Source organism: Hoplias malabaricus, chromosome 15 (genome assembly GCF_029633855.1).
Source record: "Hoplias malabaricus isolate fHopMal1 chromosome 15, fHopMal1.hap1, whole genome shotgun sequence".
Taxonomy (NCBI): Eukaryota; Metazoa; Chordata; class Actinopteri; order Characiformes; family Erythrinidae; genus Hoplias; species Hoplias malabaricus.
Genome location: NC_089814.1, coordinates 17,503,512 through 17,522,364, shown reverse-complemented (window position 1 = coordinate 17,522,364; position 18,853 = coordinate 17,503,512). Strand labels below are relative to the sequence as shown.

Here is an 18,853-nt window from a genome sequence, read left to right as displayed (position 1 = left end):
TGGCTCATTCATCTCGCCAGAGAACACAGTTGCTCGTTTCCTTTTAGTTGCACTTTGGCATTGAGCAAGGTGACCTTAAGCTCATGTGCAGCATGCTCTAGAGAATCCTATGTCATTTCATGCTTGTCTATGGAGATTATACAGTGTGTGTGGAGGTGAAGTGAATAACATTGATTATCTCATTACAATGGCACCTGTCCAGGGGTCAGATATATTAAGCAGTAAGTGAAATTTCAGTGTTTTGGAAGCAGGACAGAATGGGTGAGTATAAGTGTCTGAACAATTTGACAAGTGCCAAATTGGGTTGGTAATGTTGTTTTGGTCAGATCATCTCCAAATCAGGAGGACATGTTGGTCCTGGCATGCAGTGGTTAGTACCTACCAGAATGAACCACAGAGGGACAACCTGTGACCCAGTTACATGGTTATGTGGTTATATGTAACTGCAGAAAAAAACAAGCTGCAGTATTATTCTTCTTTTGGTGGGCACTGGCCATGGGTGATGTGACCCTAAAAATGCATTTCAGGATATTTTTGCTATAGTGACATTCCGGTGCAATGACAAAACACTGAAACATATGTTATTAATTTCAAGGACATACATATTGCAACAAAAAATATTTATGTTTTATTTTAGTTTGGTTTAGTGTCAAATTTTCAGACATTGAGTATAAACCAAAATAGTAAAAATTGGTTATTTTGTATACAACATTTTCTTATCAAGATTCTGATAATGTTAATTTCATTCATTCATTGTCTGTAACCTCTTATCCAGGTTTGGGTTGAGGTGGGTCTGAAGCCTACCTGCAATCACTTGGTTCAATGTGAGAACACACCCTGGACATGGAGCCAGTGTGACACACAATCACAGGTTCACTCTCACACTCACATGTATGGACACTTTTGAGTCGCCATTTCATCTACCAATGTATGTTTTTGGACTGTGTTTTTGCATCCGGAGGAAACCCATGCAGACATATGGAGAATACACCAAACTCCTTACAGACTGTCACACGGAGTGAGGCTGGAACCCACAACCCCAGGACCCTGGAGCTGTGTGACAGTGACACTAAGTTTCTGATTTTGTATCAAATAAATAATATAACAATTAAATCTACCATAAAATTTAGAAAATTTATTGCATGCATATAAACAGCAAAAAAAAGAAAGTAAAAAAAAAACCCTTAAAAGGAACATCTACAATTGTGGGGAAACACCGTTCACTCAGGTTTGTTTATGATTGGAAGCTCTGTGCTTTTTTATGGTGGAATGGTGTGCTATTTAGTGCTGTAGCACTTTGCAGTAATGTGGTTAGCTGTCTCTCGAATATGGAGATGTTTCCACCTTAACGGATCTGAAATAGCAAAAATATGTCAATATAACCCACCTGTGGAGCAGGAATAGAGCAATATCCTCATCTCAGTTCATGCTTTTTAAAACTTCTCTCTGTTCTCTAAAAAAAAAAAACCCAGATGCCTTTTTATATGCTGTGAGCATAAAGAGAAAGCCAGACGAAAACACTGTTTTTTACCCATTTACTGACACCAGGGTTTTGTAAACACATTAGACTAGTACATTTGAGCACGCAGGCAGACTGGAGAGCTAGCAAATTGTGAGGAAATGTTTTCAGAAGAAGTTTTTAAATCATGGATGTCGCCTTTAAAACTTCACAGTAAAATATAAAACAAATACAAATAGATGCTCATTAGTTGTTGAGCTCTCCTCATGGCATTTTAGACTTTCCTCGTACTCCACGGAGGGGGTGAAACAGATTAGTTGTATTCCCTGTTTTGTTGTTACAGGCCTCTTGGATATGTCAAATATTACCATGGTTTGTTTGTACATCTTATATTTTGTAACCAAACCACCTCCAAAATACTGAAATAACATCCCCTTTTTGGAAGAAAATCCTTCACTGCAGAGCCTCTTTCTGACGTACTTGTTGCTGAGCCTCAATTGTTCAGATAGTGAACTTGTGCCATATTATGTGTAACAGCATGACGTCAGAACTCTTTATTGATAATGTCACAAACAGAACAATATGGCACAGCCCTAGTAGGTACTGACCACTGCAAACTGGGACCAACCAACAAGCATTTGTAGAATTACTCTGACCAAAACATGATCATCATATTTTAGTCTAAAGTCAATTATATCCTTACACTTGCCTTTTTCCTGCTTCCAACACATTACCTTCAAGAACTGACTGTTCCCCTGCTTCCTGATATTTCCCACACCTTGATAGGGGGCATTGTAACAAGGTAATTAACATTATTCATTTCACCTGTCAGTGGTCTTAATCTTGTGGCCGATCTGTATATAGTCACTGATTTTGACCACAATGTTTTGGATAATGGCCTGATGGGGTCTTTATAATGATGTCTCTTGTGGAAATGTGTAATAACCCTTTGCCAAGCTGATGAAACTAATGACTGTGAGTGCATTAGAAGCATTTTTTAAGGAGAACTCACTAAAATCTTCATAAAGGAGAAGTCTTCCGAGGATGGGGTAAATGAACTACCATTGTCATATATTAATTTTGCATTTGAAACCTTGAAAATAAATAAAGACATACATTATATCATGGTCCAAAAACACTGACTGGCCAACGTTTGACTTATGAGTCTATTTAACAACTGACAAGGTGACTTGCTGCATTTGTTCCCCCTCCTGGTTCAACTTTAGTTTAAACCAAAATTATCTTGCATTGTGCAACTTTAAAGAAATGTACAGATAAAACTGTGTATTTGTATCAAATAAACTATCTGTCCTAGTTATATATGTTGAAACCAAGAACTGTTTTACAACCTTAGACTTGAAGATGTGAGATGGTGCCAACATGTGTGTATTGACTGATCTTTAATTGGGCACAGGGCAACTGAGAAGGTGAATCCACCAGTGCTGGAAGTGGCTGAGAAGATAGAGCGTGTCCATGTGTGCTCATTAGTGTTTTAATGTTTTCCTAGCTGCCCCCTGGCCTTCAGAGCTGAGCCGTAAGATCCTCCTCATAGCCACTTTCCTCTCATTATCACAATGGCATCGTAGCCATAAACAAGCAACACTGATCTGACTCACACCACCATGATGCCATTAACACCACCCCCAACATGCGCCTATACACACACACATCTTTCTCCTTCTCTAACACACACACACACACAAACACACACACACACACACACACACACACACACACACACACACAGTCTAATCACAAACTCTTTAGCTTCTTCTCCAGCTCCTGTGCTCCTGTTATTTCACAATCACAAGCGTTTCAAGCCTGGATTCAGCTCAGTTTGGCTCCTGCCTGAGTTTCTGTAACAATGATTGTGTTTTAAACTTATATAATAACATTACATTTTATAAAATTTTATTTTAGCACCGTGACTCAAAGAAACTACATTTATTTTTTTCCTCAACACATCTGTGATGGCAATAAAACTGATGCAGGCAGTTTGTTTCTTAATGTGAGATATTCAGTGTCAAGCAGATACACAGGTCTGAGTTTACTTGAAGTGTGCACTATGTAACAATACTTTCTAGGAAATTCTAAGTATCGGATCAGGATTCAGTATCGGCAGATACTCAATATTAAAAGACTCAATCAGGGGCAAAATAACTTGATCGGGCCATCACTATTTCCTTACTATATACAAAGTTTATACAAAGTTTTTTTGTATAATTTTATAAAACCATATAGTGGTGTAATGTATATTGTTATCGCAAAAATATACCAGTACATTGCGATACTTTGTGTATCTCCTAAAAAAATATATATATATATATATACATACATACAGGGTAGGCCATGTATATGGATACACCTTAATAAAATGGTTGGTGATAGTATATGGGAGGGGGAAAATTTTTCAAAATGGGTGGTGACCATGGTGGCCATTTTGAAGTCGGCCATTTTGGATCCAACTTTAGTTTTTTCAATGGGAAGAGGGTCAAGTGACACATCAAACTCATTGGGAATGTCACAGGAAAAACAATGGTGTGTTTGGTTTTAACATAACTTTATTCTTTCATGAGTTATTTACAAGTTTCTGTGTGAACACATAAAATGTGTTCAAAGTGCTGCCCATTGTGTTGGATTGTCAATGCAACCCTCTAATCCCACTCTTCACACCACTGAACTTAGGGAACGTGCCAGCTTCAGTGCATATATATATATATATATATGCTCACACAAAAAAACAACCCAAAACGCTTAGACATCTAAGCAGTATGATGCACCTTAATGTATGCGGCAGGGCACCTTTGTCTTACCCTGCAGTATTTATAGCTTTAATCATCACATCTCTTAAGCCTGTGACTGTAACCTTCAAGGAACAGCCTTCATTACGAGTTCCTATAATCCTAATCATCTCCTATAAATGAGCCTCTAAACTCCATATAATGAAAATACCATTTCAGTATATGGCTTGATTTATGACTCAAACAGTAAACGAGTGGCACATGAATTTTTATTGCAATGTCATATTTTTGCCTTTTGCGCCACAGTGGTTCTTTATAGAGAGGCAATTATAAGCTTTTGAAAGTTGTTTTTTTTTTTTTTTTTTTTTTTTTTTTTTTGCTAAAAAACACTTAAGATAAGTGTTACCAAGTACTTACACTTAGACTAGTCATGGTGTTTTAACGCTAATGTCCCCAAAGATATGGAAATCTCCCTGAAATAACTTTCCATTTTCTTTTAAAACCCTGGCAAACAATGCCATTGTTACATGCAGTGAGGACAGCTGAACAGTTTTTATCCTGAAAGCAAATGAAATAAATACCCACCCTCCCAAATATTTTCCAGTTTAAAAATGACATGAGCTTTTTTGGGGTTTTTTTTGCAAAAATGATACAACAAATATGAGCCTTTGATTTTTGGAAATGAGTGACAGTTAAACTATCAAGCATGCTTTGCAAAGACATTATTAATTCTGGAGACCTGTGATTACATCACCAGAAGTGACGAGAAGTCTCCATTTGTCACGATGGCCAAACCTGTAAACAGCCTGGGACACTTTGTTAAAATTATATGGTTTGAATTTCAGCAGATGCTGAGGCACTGTATAACTTGATTATATGTTTTGCATATTGATGTTTAAATGACCTGTATGACAGAAAAACAAATTTGGATTTTCTGGAAATAAAAGTTAGATATAGAATGTAAACAGTACATGCACTGTGTATGTAAAGTAAACTACATAACATAGCCAACTTTGTCAATTTGTTGTTTATGTCTATAATATAATATAAATAAATATTTGGTGTGAATACATTTTGGTTCACACTCCAAAGCACAGTTAACACATTATAACAGACCTTTTACAGTTATCAGCATACAGTATACATTTGCTTCATTCTTAAAGACGAAAAGAGATGTTGAAAATTCTCTTATACCATTATTTAAGATATATTTGTGCACACAAACCCACACAAACATAAGATATTTCCTTGTGGAAAATGTGAAATACAAGAAAAATGTGGCATATGGGTTTTTAATGCTTTGACACATGCAAGCATGATTAATTGCAAATGTATGCTACGTCATATTTTATTTGCCCATTATGTTGTTATAACCTTCAACAGCTTTAGACATTGAATCATAAAAATCAATATGTGCTTGTTGACTGATTTATTTGTTTCTCTCTTTTTCTCTTGGCCATGCTACAGCTGTCCAGCAAGTGTCTGAAGGTAAGACAAATGTTTTCTTTTTGTTTAGAGCTAAGCTAGTGGGGGCTGACCTGATGCACTGCTTTCTATAGTGTCATCGCTCCATTTATTTTAAAGGCATTGTCAGTTTGGACTGCAGTTCTGCTGGCTGAGCTTAGCTGACCCGAAAATGGCAAACGTGGATGAAATGAAGGCCATGTGGGGAGATGTTTGAGGTGTTTGATGTGTGTGAATGATAGACTCCCATATGCCTCAGGTATGTACAAATCCAGCTGTGTTTAAACAAGCCTAATGCGTGTGTGGCTATACACTGAAGAGGAGCTTAGTCTCAGAGTTCAAGAGTGTGCTTGGTCTCATTTGTTGGGCTGCAGGCCTCTGGCTCTAGCCCTGCGGCTCTCTATGTGTCTGTGTGTGTGTGTGTGTGTGTGTGTGTGTGTGTGTGTGTGTGTGTGTGTGTGTAACAGAGAGAATGAGACTGAGTTAGTGTATCTGAGACCAGGATTAAGGCAGCTGGTGGTGGCCATGCAAAGCCGCTCTGCCATCAACAGCTCGTAGAGAAGATAAGTTGGGCCTTGTAGATAGGACGGAAGCAGTGGATGAGATGAATCCCACCAGGCAATGGCTCGGCATTCAACAGCTCACAGGCACAACCGTGGTAATGCTGGAGCAAAGCCCAACTAGAAGTGATGCCTTTTTCCCACAGCTGTCCTTTGTAGCTGCACAGTGTATAATTTGATAAACACTATCAGGATTAGAGGTGTCTTGATTCAGTCTGAATGATCAGCATTGGAGTCCACTGAGGCCTGCTGGGCCTTATACAACATTTAGCTTCAGAATGTAAAATTGTTTAATTTTCAAAACATACCATTCATTTTTTAGGGTTCAAGCACTCAGTGCGCTGAGCCCTATTGTATTTTTTTTAATGAAAATGCTGAACATATTATATTGTATTTATATGGAAACTGTACATCCTTTTTTATGCAAACCAAGCTCCAGAATTTCACTTATTGTAAATGAATTGTTTTTGTGGTGTCACACATTCTTACATATCCACCTATTCAAATTGAAACACAGTTACAAAAGTCTGTATAACTCTAAGGAATAAAGAGATGGTGGAAAATATTGTGTGGAAAATATCCTAGGTGAATGTCAGGGTAGACATATGTAACTGTTAGGACTGTTTTGACTGGGCCTGTAATTCGCTTTAATCAACAAGGACACAATATTAGTGTATTTGGTATATGCTGAATAGGTGAATATATGTGAATATGCAGGAAATGGTTCCTCTCTGGATATTTTATCCAAATGCACTGAATTTATATCACTCTTTGTATAGTGATATAAACGAGCCATAACTTCACTTCGCATAGTGAGACACTTTTTCTAAAGCTAATGAACGGCTTAAATGTAATGCAAAGTAAAATGTGGATGCAAATCTATTACAACTGTAGTGATAAGACAGGTAGAGCATTCAGATTTGAGGAAAAAAAGGAGTACTTGAATGAACTACAGGAAATGTATTATTTAAGTTTTATTCAATAAAGTTTAAAATAGAAATGTGGATTGTGGATTATGGATTTGTCAGATCAGATTTAGCAGTCAGCATTAAAGCTCTCAAATTAAGATTGGAGGTCAAAATCATCATACAGTGGCCAGGGCATTCCTAATCATGGCACTACTTTTTAAAGTGTTTATATCACAGAACACTGCAATATGCAGGTGAGCCTAGTAATCAGTGTTTTACTGAATGCTCTATCCACACTAGTTACTTATGCCCTTTGATTCACAGTAAACATGTTATATCTGAAAAATGAACACTTTTGTGACATGCAGCCAGTCTTTAATTATGGCCCTTTTTTAAATACAGTTTAATATGTTTCACCATTGCAGTAAGTTCCATTTGAATAAGAACACTAATATTTAGTATACATGCTACAACCCTTCTGTGGTCATTGATATTTTCCTTTTGCTGTAGCTTCAAACTGCTCTCTTTTGATGGCTAACATTTAGCTGATATCAGTATAATCTGAGTAATGTGCTGCTGTCTTTATAATCAAACCTGGTGGTCTTTTCTGGCATGAATTATTGCTTGGATTTTTAATTATCTGCTAATTCCAGTACTAAGATGATGTCTGTGAGAGGAAGCATGACTCAAAAATACTATTAATTCTGTAGATATATAGTGCCCAATTGTGCAAAAATGACATAGCTTATTTCAACCTTTTGAGTGTGGGAGTCCTGAAGAGCAAAATTTATGGCATCAAAGTACGGCCAAAAGTTTTGAGAACCAAAAAGCTGAATCCATAACTAAGAAATAAAAAGCAGAGGACTTATTAATATTGACAGTTTTAAAAAAAAGAGAATATTTCCTTTTTGCTCTTTTTTTTGTTTAGTTTTTGCACTACTATTTGTTTTTGTACTTCTACTTGTATGGATGTGCTGAAGGAGGACATACAGGTGATGGGTGTAAATGAAGGGGATGTTCATGACAGGGTAAAATGGAGACCCCAAAATAAAGATAAAGAAAGAAGACTTCTCAGTTACGCTTCTCTCAGTCTTGCTTTTGAGTTCCATGGTCTCACTTTCATTTGTAGAATATACTCGGGCCAGTGGGGCTTATCTCTAGCAGCCAATGGCTGACTAGATCCCGCCCTCTTGTAAAATTGGGCAGAGCTTAGAAGCAAGAAGCTTTTGAAAGTGAAAGCCAGACTGCGGAACTCAAAACTGAGAGGGTTTTGGAACTAAAAGCGAGACAGAGAGAAGCAGAACTGCGAAGAAGCGTAGTGCAAATACAAATTAAAGTGTAAATATGGAAATATTCCCATTATAAACCTGTTTTTAAAACTCTCAATATTAATAACAGTCCTCCCCTTTTCAAAATTGAACTGCTTAAGTTATGGATTCTGCTATTTGGTTCACAAAGCTTTTGGCCCCTCTGTGACGCCATAAAAATTGGCCTCACTCTCTGGGTGGATGGGATGGTGCTATTATATTAATGACAGTTCAAACAGAAGCACATGCTCGCCCCATGAAAAAATAATACTGGAAGTAATGACCTCCTACATCTGCCTCATAAATTCAAGGCAGAACTAAAGATGCCAACTAGTGATGCACAGAAAAAATGTTTTTTGCCAAATCTAAAACTGAATGACCGTCACTTCCTGTACTTTTAGGTATCTGATGTTGCATTCAGTAACTTGCTTGGCTGTGTGGACACGCACAACAAGCATAGGGCTGCACAGACTGCGCTTCACAGTTTGTGACATGCTTGAGCTATTGGCTACACTGCCTCAAGGATTTCCAGTGGGTACTGCAACATTTTATCCACATCCGTGAGCTTTAGGAAAATGTGAATAAAAATTTAAAATAATGCATAGTACAGACAGGAGCCTCCACTCATATCCATATACATATTTAACATTCAGCTTTAAGTGGTATCAGACCTGTAATGGAAAAGTTTTTGGGCTCTATACACTCTCTTGATACTTGTCATGAACAGAGATTATTAATTCTTGTTTAATATTTCTCATAGAAACTGTGAAAGAGGGTGTCTCCCCCTCGACATTTGATCTACTGCTGTTAAAGCTAATTGAATGAGATAAGTGAATATGTACTTTGGGTTAATAAGCTATGTGTATGTCCACTAGGACATCCTCATATTTTCCTTTCCTTAAACCCTGTTTTAACTAATGATGTGCAAATTTTAATTTACTTATACACACACACACACACACACACACACACACACACACACACACACACACACACATATATGTATGTGTGTGTGTGTGTGTGTTTTTGTGTATTTTCAATATACCATGCAGACTGAACTAAATATTATAAAAGTCAGTTGACTTCTGATAAATTAAAATACAATAATCTAAATTTTGAGAATTTATAGTTTATTAAAAATCCCAGTCATATAAGCTCTTATAGCTTTTGCCCACTTTATTCTGATAGGATGTTCCCAGACGTCTTGTGCCCCTTCCCCAGTGTTTTCTAAAAAAAATGATACCTGAGGGACCCTAGGAAGAGACTGACGCCTGTAAAGGCGATAGAGTTCTGGATTTCAGTGCACTGGTTTTGATGTTTTGGTCATTACACTAATACAACACTAAAGAACACACTTGTGCTTTATAGGACGGCTTAGAGGAAAATACATTTCTCATGATTGCTTAACATTTATTGGATTCATATTTCAGAGAATTACATAAGATTGCACCTGATTGGAAGCCTTTGAGTTCCGCAAGCCGTATGTCAAACCTGCAAGAGTTGACTGCAGTGCTGTCACTCTGGAATAACCCCCACTCCCCCCTCCCACCCCACACCGCCCCTCGCTGGCTGGTGTCAGTGCATTGAGGGAGTGCTCCTCCCAGCTTGTCTATTGTGGTCCTGTGATCATGGCCGTATCATGTTGACTGTGCCTGGTGCTCTGAGTGGAGGGGGGTTATCAGAAAGAACACACTTGGGCGCACACACACACACACTCACACCAGTGGACATTCTCGGCCTTCATGGCGAGCGTCTGCTTTCAGCCCCTTCTCTTTAATCATTGCGCTGCTCCCCCTGTGATGAGCCTGAGTGCTCAGACCATGGCAACATCAAACAGCCAGAGTTGGGAGAGAACGCAGCGCAAAGAGAAAGCGTTTGAGCTTTTATTGGATTAAAGTGTTCACGCAGTGTCAGTGCTTCCTCTATGCGGCAGAATGCATGAAAACAAAGATGACACTCATTGAAGGAAAGGCGCAGCAGCAGTAGCCATATTTCCAGCCATCAGCCGCACAGCAATGTAATGTGACATTTGAGGAAACAAGCTTAAATACCACCCCTCCCCCACACGCATGTTCAAATGCTACATAGCATCACTTTTGGAACAAAAACTGTACATCCCCAGTTTTGGCCTAATCACTAAATACTAGCTTTAAAGCTTTCATTATGTATGGGCCAATTAAACAGGTTTGATTATTCACAGAGTGAACCTGAAGCAAGGCTGCATACATTTACATTGCTATCGTATTCATAGATTAAATCTTCTTTTGGGTATTCATGCATTATGTAGGTATTCGTTCTTTATTTTTGAGATTCAGATATTTGCTTATTGGCTAAATGCGAGGTATTGAAAAATCAATGATCCACCTTTATTAAGGTTTTCCAGTGGTTAAAAAAGCTGATGAGCACTCTGCTCATCTGAAACCCCCCCACTGCACCATATACAGGCTCGGTACCTGAAACAGGTTGACACGCTAAAACAGCCTAACTCTCATAACAAAGCGTGGTGAAGCCACAGTTAATTTAGTCAGCCACCCTGGATATTTGCCAGATATTACAGCCGAAGATCCAAAGCCCTAAAAATGGCATTCAGGAGCGCCATATAATGAACAAAACTTATAAACACTAATATGATATGCCCCTGTTTTCTTTTTTCTTTTTTCTTTTTTTCCCTCCTGGGATCTCTTATCCTCTCAGATTAAAGGGGAAGAGAGGAGCTGGGATTTGGGATTTGGCATTTTTAAGCAGAAGTTTATATTTTATTTGTAGCCTGTTGCACTTTTATAAGATCACTAACATCTATGAAGACATGCTACGTTATATTTCCTGATTTTGGATGAAGGCAGAGGAGCAGCACAGCTTTAGACAGATAGGTGAAATTGATTTGGAGGTGTGTAGAGCGCATCAGAAGATTCTGAATCCATGTGTGTGTCCTGGCTTCCAGAACAGAAATGAGCTTCTGTTATGGTTGATGATCCGCAAAGCAGCAAAAGCTACCTGAAGAATTCCTCCTGACAATGACTACAAAACTACAAATAATGACATGCCCTGTCACATTGCAGTAATTTCAGATGTTAACCGCTCAGACTGCATACACCTTTAAATAACATTTATTTTAGCATGCTGTATTTTTATGTTTGATCTCAGCTCTCTGCTACAATCTGCCATCACCCTTGTCTTAGCTCCAGATCCACACACCGAGGAAACAGCCTACTGTCACTGCAGCTTAACCCCACTTTAACACTATGCTTATTATTCTGGTAATTATATTAATACACTAACACAATATCACATTCAACTGCTTTCTCCTTACCCTCATTTGCCATTGTATCCGGAACACCTACCTTATACACACTGAGGCCAAATGATTGTAATTAAGTCTTCTAGAATAAATGGGCATGAGTATTTTGTCCTTGTTTTTCTTCAGTACCAGCTTCTACTCTTCTGGGAAGGCTTCACACAAGCAGTTGGGACAATTCTGTGAGGATCTTATGGCATTCAATTATGAGAACATTAGTCAGGTCAGATGCTGATGTTGGATGATTAGTTCTGCATCACAAACACCTCTTCAGCTCTCCCCAAAGATATTGAATGATGCTTTATCGCCCCAGAGAGTGCAGTTTCCCAGATCTACAGCCCACTGCTGAGGGTTAATAACCTTCTAGCCCACAATTGGCATTGAGCAAGGTGACTTGAACCTTCTCAAGAGCATCTCATTCCCCTTAATGCAGTTACTGACGGAAGTTTCTTCTGTTGTTGTATACATTTTACCACATGCACCAATGGAAAAGCTACTTTACTGACCACCGCTGACCAGTAATGTAGAGGAATAGAGATGTCAGTAAATCCTAAATTTCACTGTGGGTTTGGGTTAAGGTTAGGGCTAAAAATATCATAATCATATACTTCTGATAAGCTTTTCATAATAGCATTAGCTTTTTGTTATATCTGACATTAATTGTATATAATTGGCCTGGCTAGCTCGTTCATTGTGCTGAAATACAATGGAATACTCATCATTTAAGTTCTCAAAACACATTGTTTACAGGGCACAGTGAAAAGGAGATTATGTCCATGTTCGTGGGTTTCCAGAATTGGTTAATGGAACTGGGTGTGGGATCAGGGTAAGAGGGTAAAAATGGAGCTGAATGTTTTAAGCAAAGATTATGGGTAAATCGAGTTATTTGGAGCTGTATGCACTTGTTAAGATCTTCATTTATGTATATATGTTTTTATTTATAGTGTGTGTGAGTAGAACAAGGAGAGTCAATCATAAAGAAACTGTTTAATAGTTAGAAAATGGGTAAGGCAATTTGAGGAAAAGACCTGTCTTCAACTTGCTGGAATCAAGGTAGTTGGTAGTTGGGTAGGTGTATCTTTTAGCTACTTAAATGGCCATGTGTCCACCAACAGGCCCAAAGTTTTGTACTTGTGCACTTATGTAGCCCCTAAAAACCCAAAATAACTCAATAATAAGATTCTTAGTATGTAGTGTTTATTAACTTCCATAAGCACAAATCTCTCTACCTTGCCATTGTTTCTGCTGAGAATGATCTAGCACCATAATAATATCTGGTCAGTAGTGACTTTGCTTGGTACTTTTCATTGTTTCATGTGGTAAACAGGGATTGACAAACAAACAAACATGCTGACTTGTTACAGTCAGTAACTGTCTACAGCCAGTGAATGTGTACTAGCATGGGATGTGTAACCAATTAAAAGGCAGATCTGTGTACATATATATTAGGAAGATGTGGTTATTGTCTGTAACAGCTTATCCAATTCAGGATAGAGATACGTCTGTAGCATACTCGGAATCACTGGGTGGAAGGTGGGAACACACCCTGGAGGGGGCGCCAGTCACACATTCATCCCTATGGACACTTTTGAATAGCCAGTCCACCCACCAATATGTGTTTTTGGGCTGTGGGAGGAAACCCACGTGGACACAAGGAAAACACACCAACCTCACAGACAGTCACCCAGAGTGGGGCTAAAACCCACAACACAGGAACTTGGAGCGTTGTGACAGCGACACTACCAGCACCACCATGCTACCTTTATTAAGCAGATGTTGTTTTTAAAAAGTAGTTTTATTACAATTTTAATTTGATGAAAAATATAATATTGTTCTGCTGAATAAAACAAAAAATATGTTTGAAAACAAAACCTTGCAGACATGATCCTGCTGGAATGTACATTATTAGCAATAAATAATTGACATTACACAATGTTTATTTTCAATATTTCAGTTATTTATGGTGGTGCAATATGTTTGCAAGAATTTGGGGTGTTTTCCCTGTGTCTGAATAGGTTTCCCCCAGGTGTTCCTGACAGTCCAAAAAACACACGCTGGTAGCTGGACTGGTGTGAATGTGTGAGTTAAACAAAGCTAAAGAAAAAATTTAATTAAACTAAACAAACATGCTGTCAGATAACAAACAGCCATCTGCTGATTTGACCCTAGAATAATCAGAGTTTGAATTAGCTGTAAATGAAATCATGAATAATATCCCCCTATACATGACATGTATAGCAGAACAAGAATAATAACTTCAGACTAGTAAGGGTTAAACTGGCACGTCTCAGGGCAGTAGTGCGAGCAGACTGGTTTCCTCTGCGTGAGTGGCAGACATTTTGGCAGCTCTAGTTTTGGTGCAGGTCTGAGCCTACTCATCTCCCCCTAGTCAGTGCAGCATGTGCCAGTCTCAGCACTGCGCGAAGTCAAAAAGAGCGGCTACAGCTGGCACGGCGGCAGCCAATCCTCTCTGAGCCGCCGTGACCTTGGCATAATCCCCCTGCTGGAGGCTCTCCTTCAAGAGTTGCAGAGAGGAGCTTTAAAACGGGCCACGTAAATCCCTTCTCAGCATATTCACACGTTTCATATCCAACCCTGCACAGGAGCTAATCAGAGCAGATCGCCATGATGATATGCGCTAGATGGACCGGTGCTTTTGGCTCTGCAGTGTCTGTGCCATGAACACAGCATGGGTGATATATGGAGTCGGTGGACTGATTATCCTGGATTTGGTTAATTGCACACCATGTCCCTTAAGTGTTCCTGTGAAAAGCTGTTCAGTTTATGTGTTGTGTGGATATTCAGTCATTTCAGTGAATTAGGAGTCAGTGTATTAGAATGCTGAAGGTTAACAGTGAATTTTTAGGAGTGTGTTATATGATTGTCTGTAAAAGTCTGGTGCTTTTTGTCTACATTTGTTAATAAATATTGTATCAGTTTACATGAGGACAGAATAGGCAAAAGTGGTTTGTTTATCATTTGGCATGAACGGTAAATTCTACAAAAGACAATAATATTAATTAACTATAAAAGCTTTTCCCCCTCTGGTACTGCGGTGGCAATTTAGCCAGGAAGTCACTTGTAAATTAAACAGATTTATTAAAGAAACACATTTGTTTTGCCTATATCCATTTTATGAAGTCAACATCCCCAACAATAAAAACATGTTTTCTGAGATAAGCTATTTTTATTATCCAGCATTTAATGTTTTATGTTGTTCAATTTTGCCTCATTCTAACTCTGAATTCAGTAACTGGTCATAGGAGGGTGTAGGTAAACAATATCATGCCCTGCCCAGAGACATTTTATAAGGCAAGCGTTTATCACTGGTTTATTGGTTTGCTTTATGAGAATAGATTAAAATTCGAAAAACAGGGTTTATTCTTCACCCACAATAACTGGCAGGGCTGAATTTGTTTTTCATGTGTGGGGTGAGGTGAATGGCCATCGTATTTGGAACAATAGAAAACAGAAACTGGAGTATGTGCAAGAGGGAGCGGAGGGAGTAGAGCGAGGGGTGGGGGTGTGGGGATGAAGGGGATGTGTGCTTTGGGCAACGTCATACTAGGGGAGACACAGGAGCCTGTTGCTATGCCAACACTGTTGGGCCGCAGCATTTCAATGCAGACGTCCACAGCAGGCCCACTGCACGTCAGCCTGCACTCGGCGAACGACACCGTGCATTTGCATTCGCACAAAATAAATGTTTACATGCTGCATATGCCTCTTTTAAAAAATACCCACACCTCCAGGCTAATATTTCTCCTCTCTTCCACACTAGCTGCTCAGTCAGTCTAGCTCTTTTAATGCTGCTTCTCGGATCTGAGACCGGACTGGCGATTTCCTAGCGTGCTCATTCCCTCTGATTTAATTTGCCTAAAATGCACATATACTACATATATTTTTGTTTATTTCCATGGACAACCTTTAAAGTTTTTGTGGTCTCTGTAGACTGGGTAGTGGATGGTATGCTAAGTGTGATATATGATTGGTCGTCCTCAAGCTCCTGTAGGCTAAAGAGGTAGCTTATGGAAATACATTAGCCATAAAGACATTACAAAATCAATTTGAAACAGACAACACATTAAAGTTGTCTTCTGTACTGCGTGGACTCTGGAGTGAATGGTATGTTTTGAAACTTTAACATATACATAGTACATTCAAACAAAGTCATGAAAGCAAGGGAAATTCAACTTCCCCATGATATAGGCCCTTTAATAAATGTAGGCAGCTCAAAAGATCAATAGCTAAAACCAAAGGTAGCTGGTCAGTTGTCATGAATGAAAGGCGGCTAATGTTGAATTCTTTAATGGAACGCAGAGTGGTATTAAAACAGAGCTGAAGTATGAGACTGGATTCAATTAATATTTAATGATTATTTCTGGCTGTGTGCTTGTTCCTTTTAGTTAAGGCTGTTGAGCAAGAAATATGGTTGTAAACATAGCAGAGTAAATGCCTCCATTTCACAGTAGAGCAGCTCCACAACCTTTTCCGCTATGCTGGCCGTTGTTTAAATATTTGTTAACAAGGAGTGTTGCTTTTTAATTCTCTGGTGATTGTATGTTCTCTGGCTGTCTCTTGGTGCAGTGCATTTGCTGCTTTACTCAATTACTTTGCTCAATTTAAGTAATTCCATGTTCATTGTTTGGGATTTGAGATGTCGTCGTGCTATAAACTGTTAACCAAAACAATTGTGGTATTAGCTTTGGCAGATATGCATTTTAGAGGATCTGTTTTTAGCTCAGTGTGCTGGAGCATTGGGAGAAAACACTCAATTCGTAGAGCACAGTTTCAGAGAAATGGAGGCATCAGACTCTTAAAACAAACACAGCAGAAACACCTCTGAATATAGGATCATACATAAGTAAAGTAACTCCTTTTAACGTCTCTGAAAGTGCGAGAATCCCATAAATGATGAACTAAAATGCCTTCCACTATTTAAGCCATTAAAAGTCAAGATCTAACACTTACTCGGGTAGACCTGAAACCTAACACAATTCTGCATATGAATTTCTAGATAGATTACAGAAACCAAACTGCCTGAATGGCCTAAAGTCTATATAGTACTGTCAGAAACTGAGATCACCCCTCATTTGTTTCTTTTCGAATTCAAACGGACATTGAATAGTTTTATTTTTCAGCAGATTTTTTGTTTTTTGTTTTTTAATAATAACATAATCCACATTACTAAACTGTAGTTTGAAAAAACAAACAAACATAAAAAAAATCAAAGATGTTGTACAAGACCTCACCAATCAGAGAACAATCAGTACGTGAAGTTTTGATCTTTGAGAGATTTACACTTAAATATTTGAAAAGAAATCCCAGCTGTCCTCTGTCCATCCTCAAGTCTGTGTGCCACACAAAAGAGCCACACAGAAGAGCATAGGGCTACATATTAACACAAGAGATGGCAGAAATCTAATCTTCACTGGTGATGTAACCCCTCTGCACTGACAACAATATCCAACAGGTGACATGGACTGTAGGAGTGTAATTGATGCAATATATAACAATGTGTATCATGAACAATAAAATCTTGGCATGTTCTTTGTTTATAAATTTCCTGTATTGCTATATATTGTGGTTTGTAGAAGGGGCAACAATTCATAATTATGAACATGCAATGAACAGAATTTAGGAAATCATCCTTAAGTTTTGACACCACCTCTGTCCACTCTGTATGCCCAGTCCAGGCTCAGTAAATTGGCTTAGCATCCCTGGCCGGTGATTTATACAACAGTATTCCTTGTTTTTATGCCTAGCCAAAAGTACCGGTCGGTCACATTTCACCTTCAGTTGGGTGTTTGCTCCGGAGAGCAACAAATATGAAGATAATGACAGAGATAAACAAAAAGAAAAGAGGTGTGTTTGGTCCTGTGGAAGGCAGCAACAGACCTGTTAGAGTAGACAAATTTAACCCTTTAAACACATTTAACACGACTGTATCTTATTTTCGATTTTTTAAATTATATACTAGACAACACACACTAAATTGCATTGTTTGGATACAGCGAGAAATGTTTTCATTTCATTACTAATGACTTGGTGAAGAAACTATAGCATTACTATTTACAGTTTTTTTGACTTAAAAATGATAATTATATGATAATAAAATGGTAATAATTATTTTCAATTATTTCAGTTCAGACATTAAAATGGAGTTTTGGAAAAATGAGAAAATTTTCATCATCTTTGTTATAAACATAGTGAGACAACTGAATCATGAAGCCAGAATACTAAACCTTATCGAACCCTACTACCCAGATAGCAATGAATGTTTTGCCCAAATGTAGCCCACATCGCCAGTTCTCTTATTGCCCACGTTTGACCTTGAATGATGGACAGTTTTTGACTGGCTGCCTCAACTAAGCCACAAATCCACCTTATATGGATGAGATATCAGGTGTGTTGTGCAGAAAATATAGGCCAAATTGACATTTGGCCCACAGCCGGCTCACACTACATGTACCATAAACCAAGTTAATCTTGTCTCAGGACGGCTGGCTCACGTTCGGCCCACACAACACTTGCCAGTGCCGTAACTGAGCTGTAAGTGCCAAAAGTGGCACAGATTAGGCCCAAATGTGTCTGCTATCTGGGAAATTCTCCACTTTTGCTTCAGATCTGCAACCAACTTCTATGTCTAAACTCTGGAGGTTTAAAATAAATAAAAAAACAAACAAACAATAATAATCCCTTCAGATTTCTACAAATGCAAGTCTCCTGAAAAGAAGGGAAGCTGTAATAAATGCATGAATATTACACAAAGTCATTGTTGAGGATTTTTTTTTTTTTTAAATCTGTATTTTCTGCTATTCTCCAGATGCTGAAAAATGAACTTGTCTTTCTGAAAAATGAAAGAAATGAAGGGTGGTCTCCTATTTATTGTTGTACTTGAGAGATGTCTCTTAGGTTATGATGACATAATGTGTTTTGTTAGAGCAGTACATAATGTGCTGACATTGTTCACTGCAGGTTTGCTAAGTATTTGTGAAAACAACTACATGTAGTTATATGCCTTTATTTCCCACAGTGTGAAAATTGTGGGCTAATCTCTAAACCCCCCCCCCCCCTTAACTCTAAGTCTTCCAACAGGGCATTCATTTGTTATTTTAA

At 38.3% G+C, this 18,853-nt stretch overlaps 1 protein-coding gene across 5 annotated transcripts in view; it reads left to right on the top strand.

Moving 5' to 3' along the window:
* The window catches only part of nrxn2a (neurexin 2a), a 416,827-nt gene that overhangs the window by 80,200 nt on the left and 317,774 nt on the right, over positions 1–18,853 (top strand). For all 5 annotated transcript variants that reach the window (XM_066645189.1, XM_066645188.1, XM_066645191.1 and 2 more), the window contains exon 3: positions 5,668–5,688. In XM_066645189.1, the coding sequence (XP_066501286.1) occupies positions 5,668–5,688 (21 nt within the window). The remainder of the gene's footprint in view (positions 1–5,667; positions 5,689–18,853) is intronic.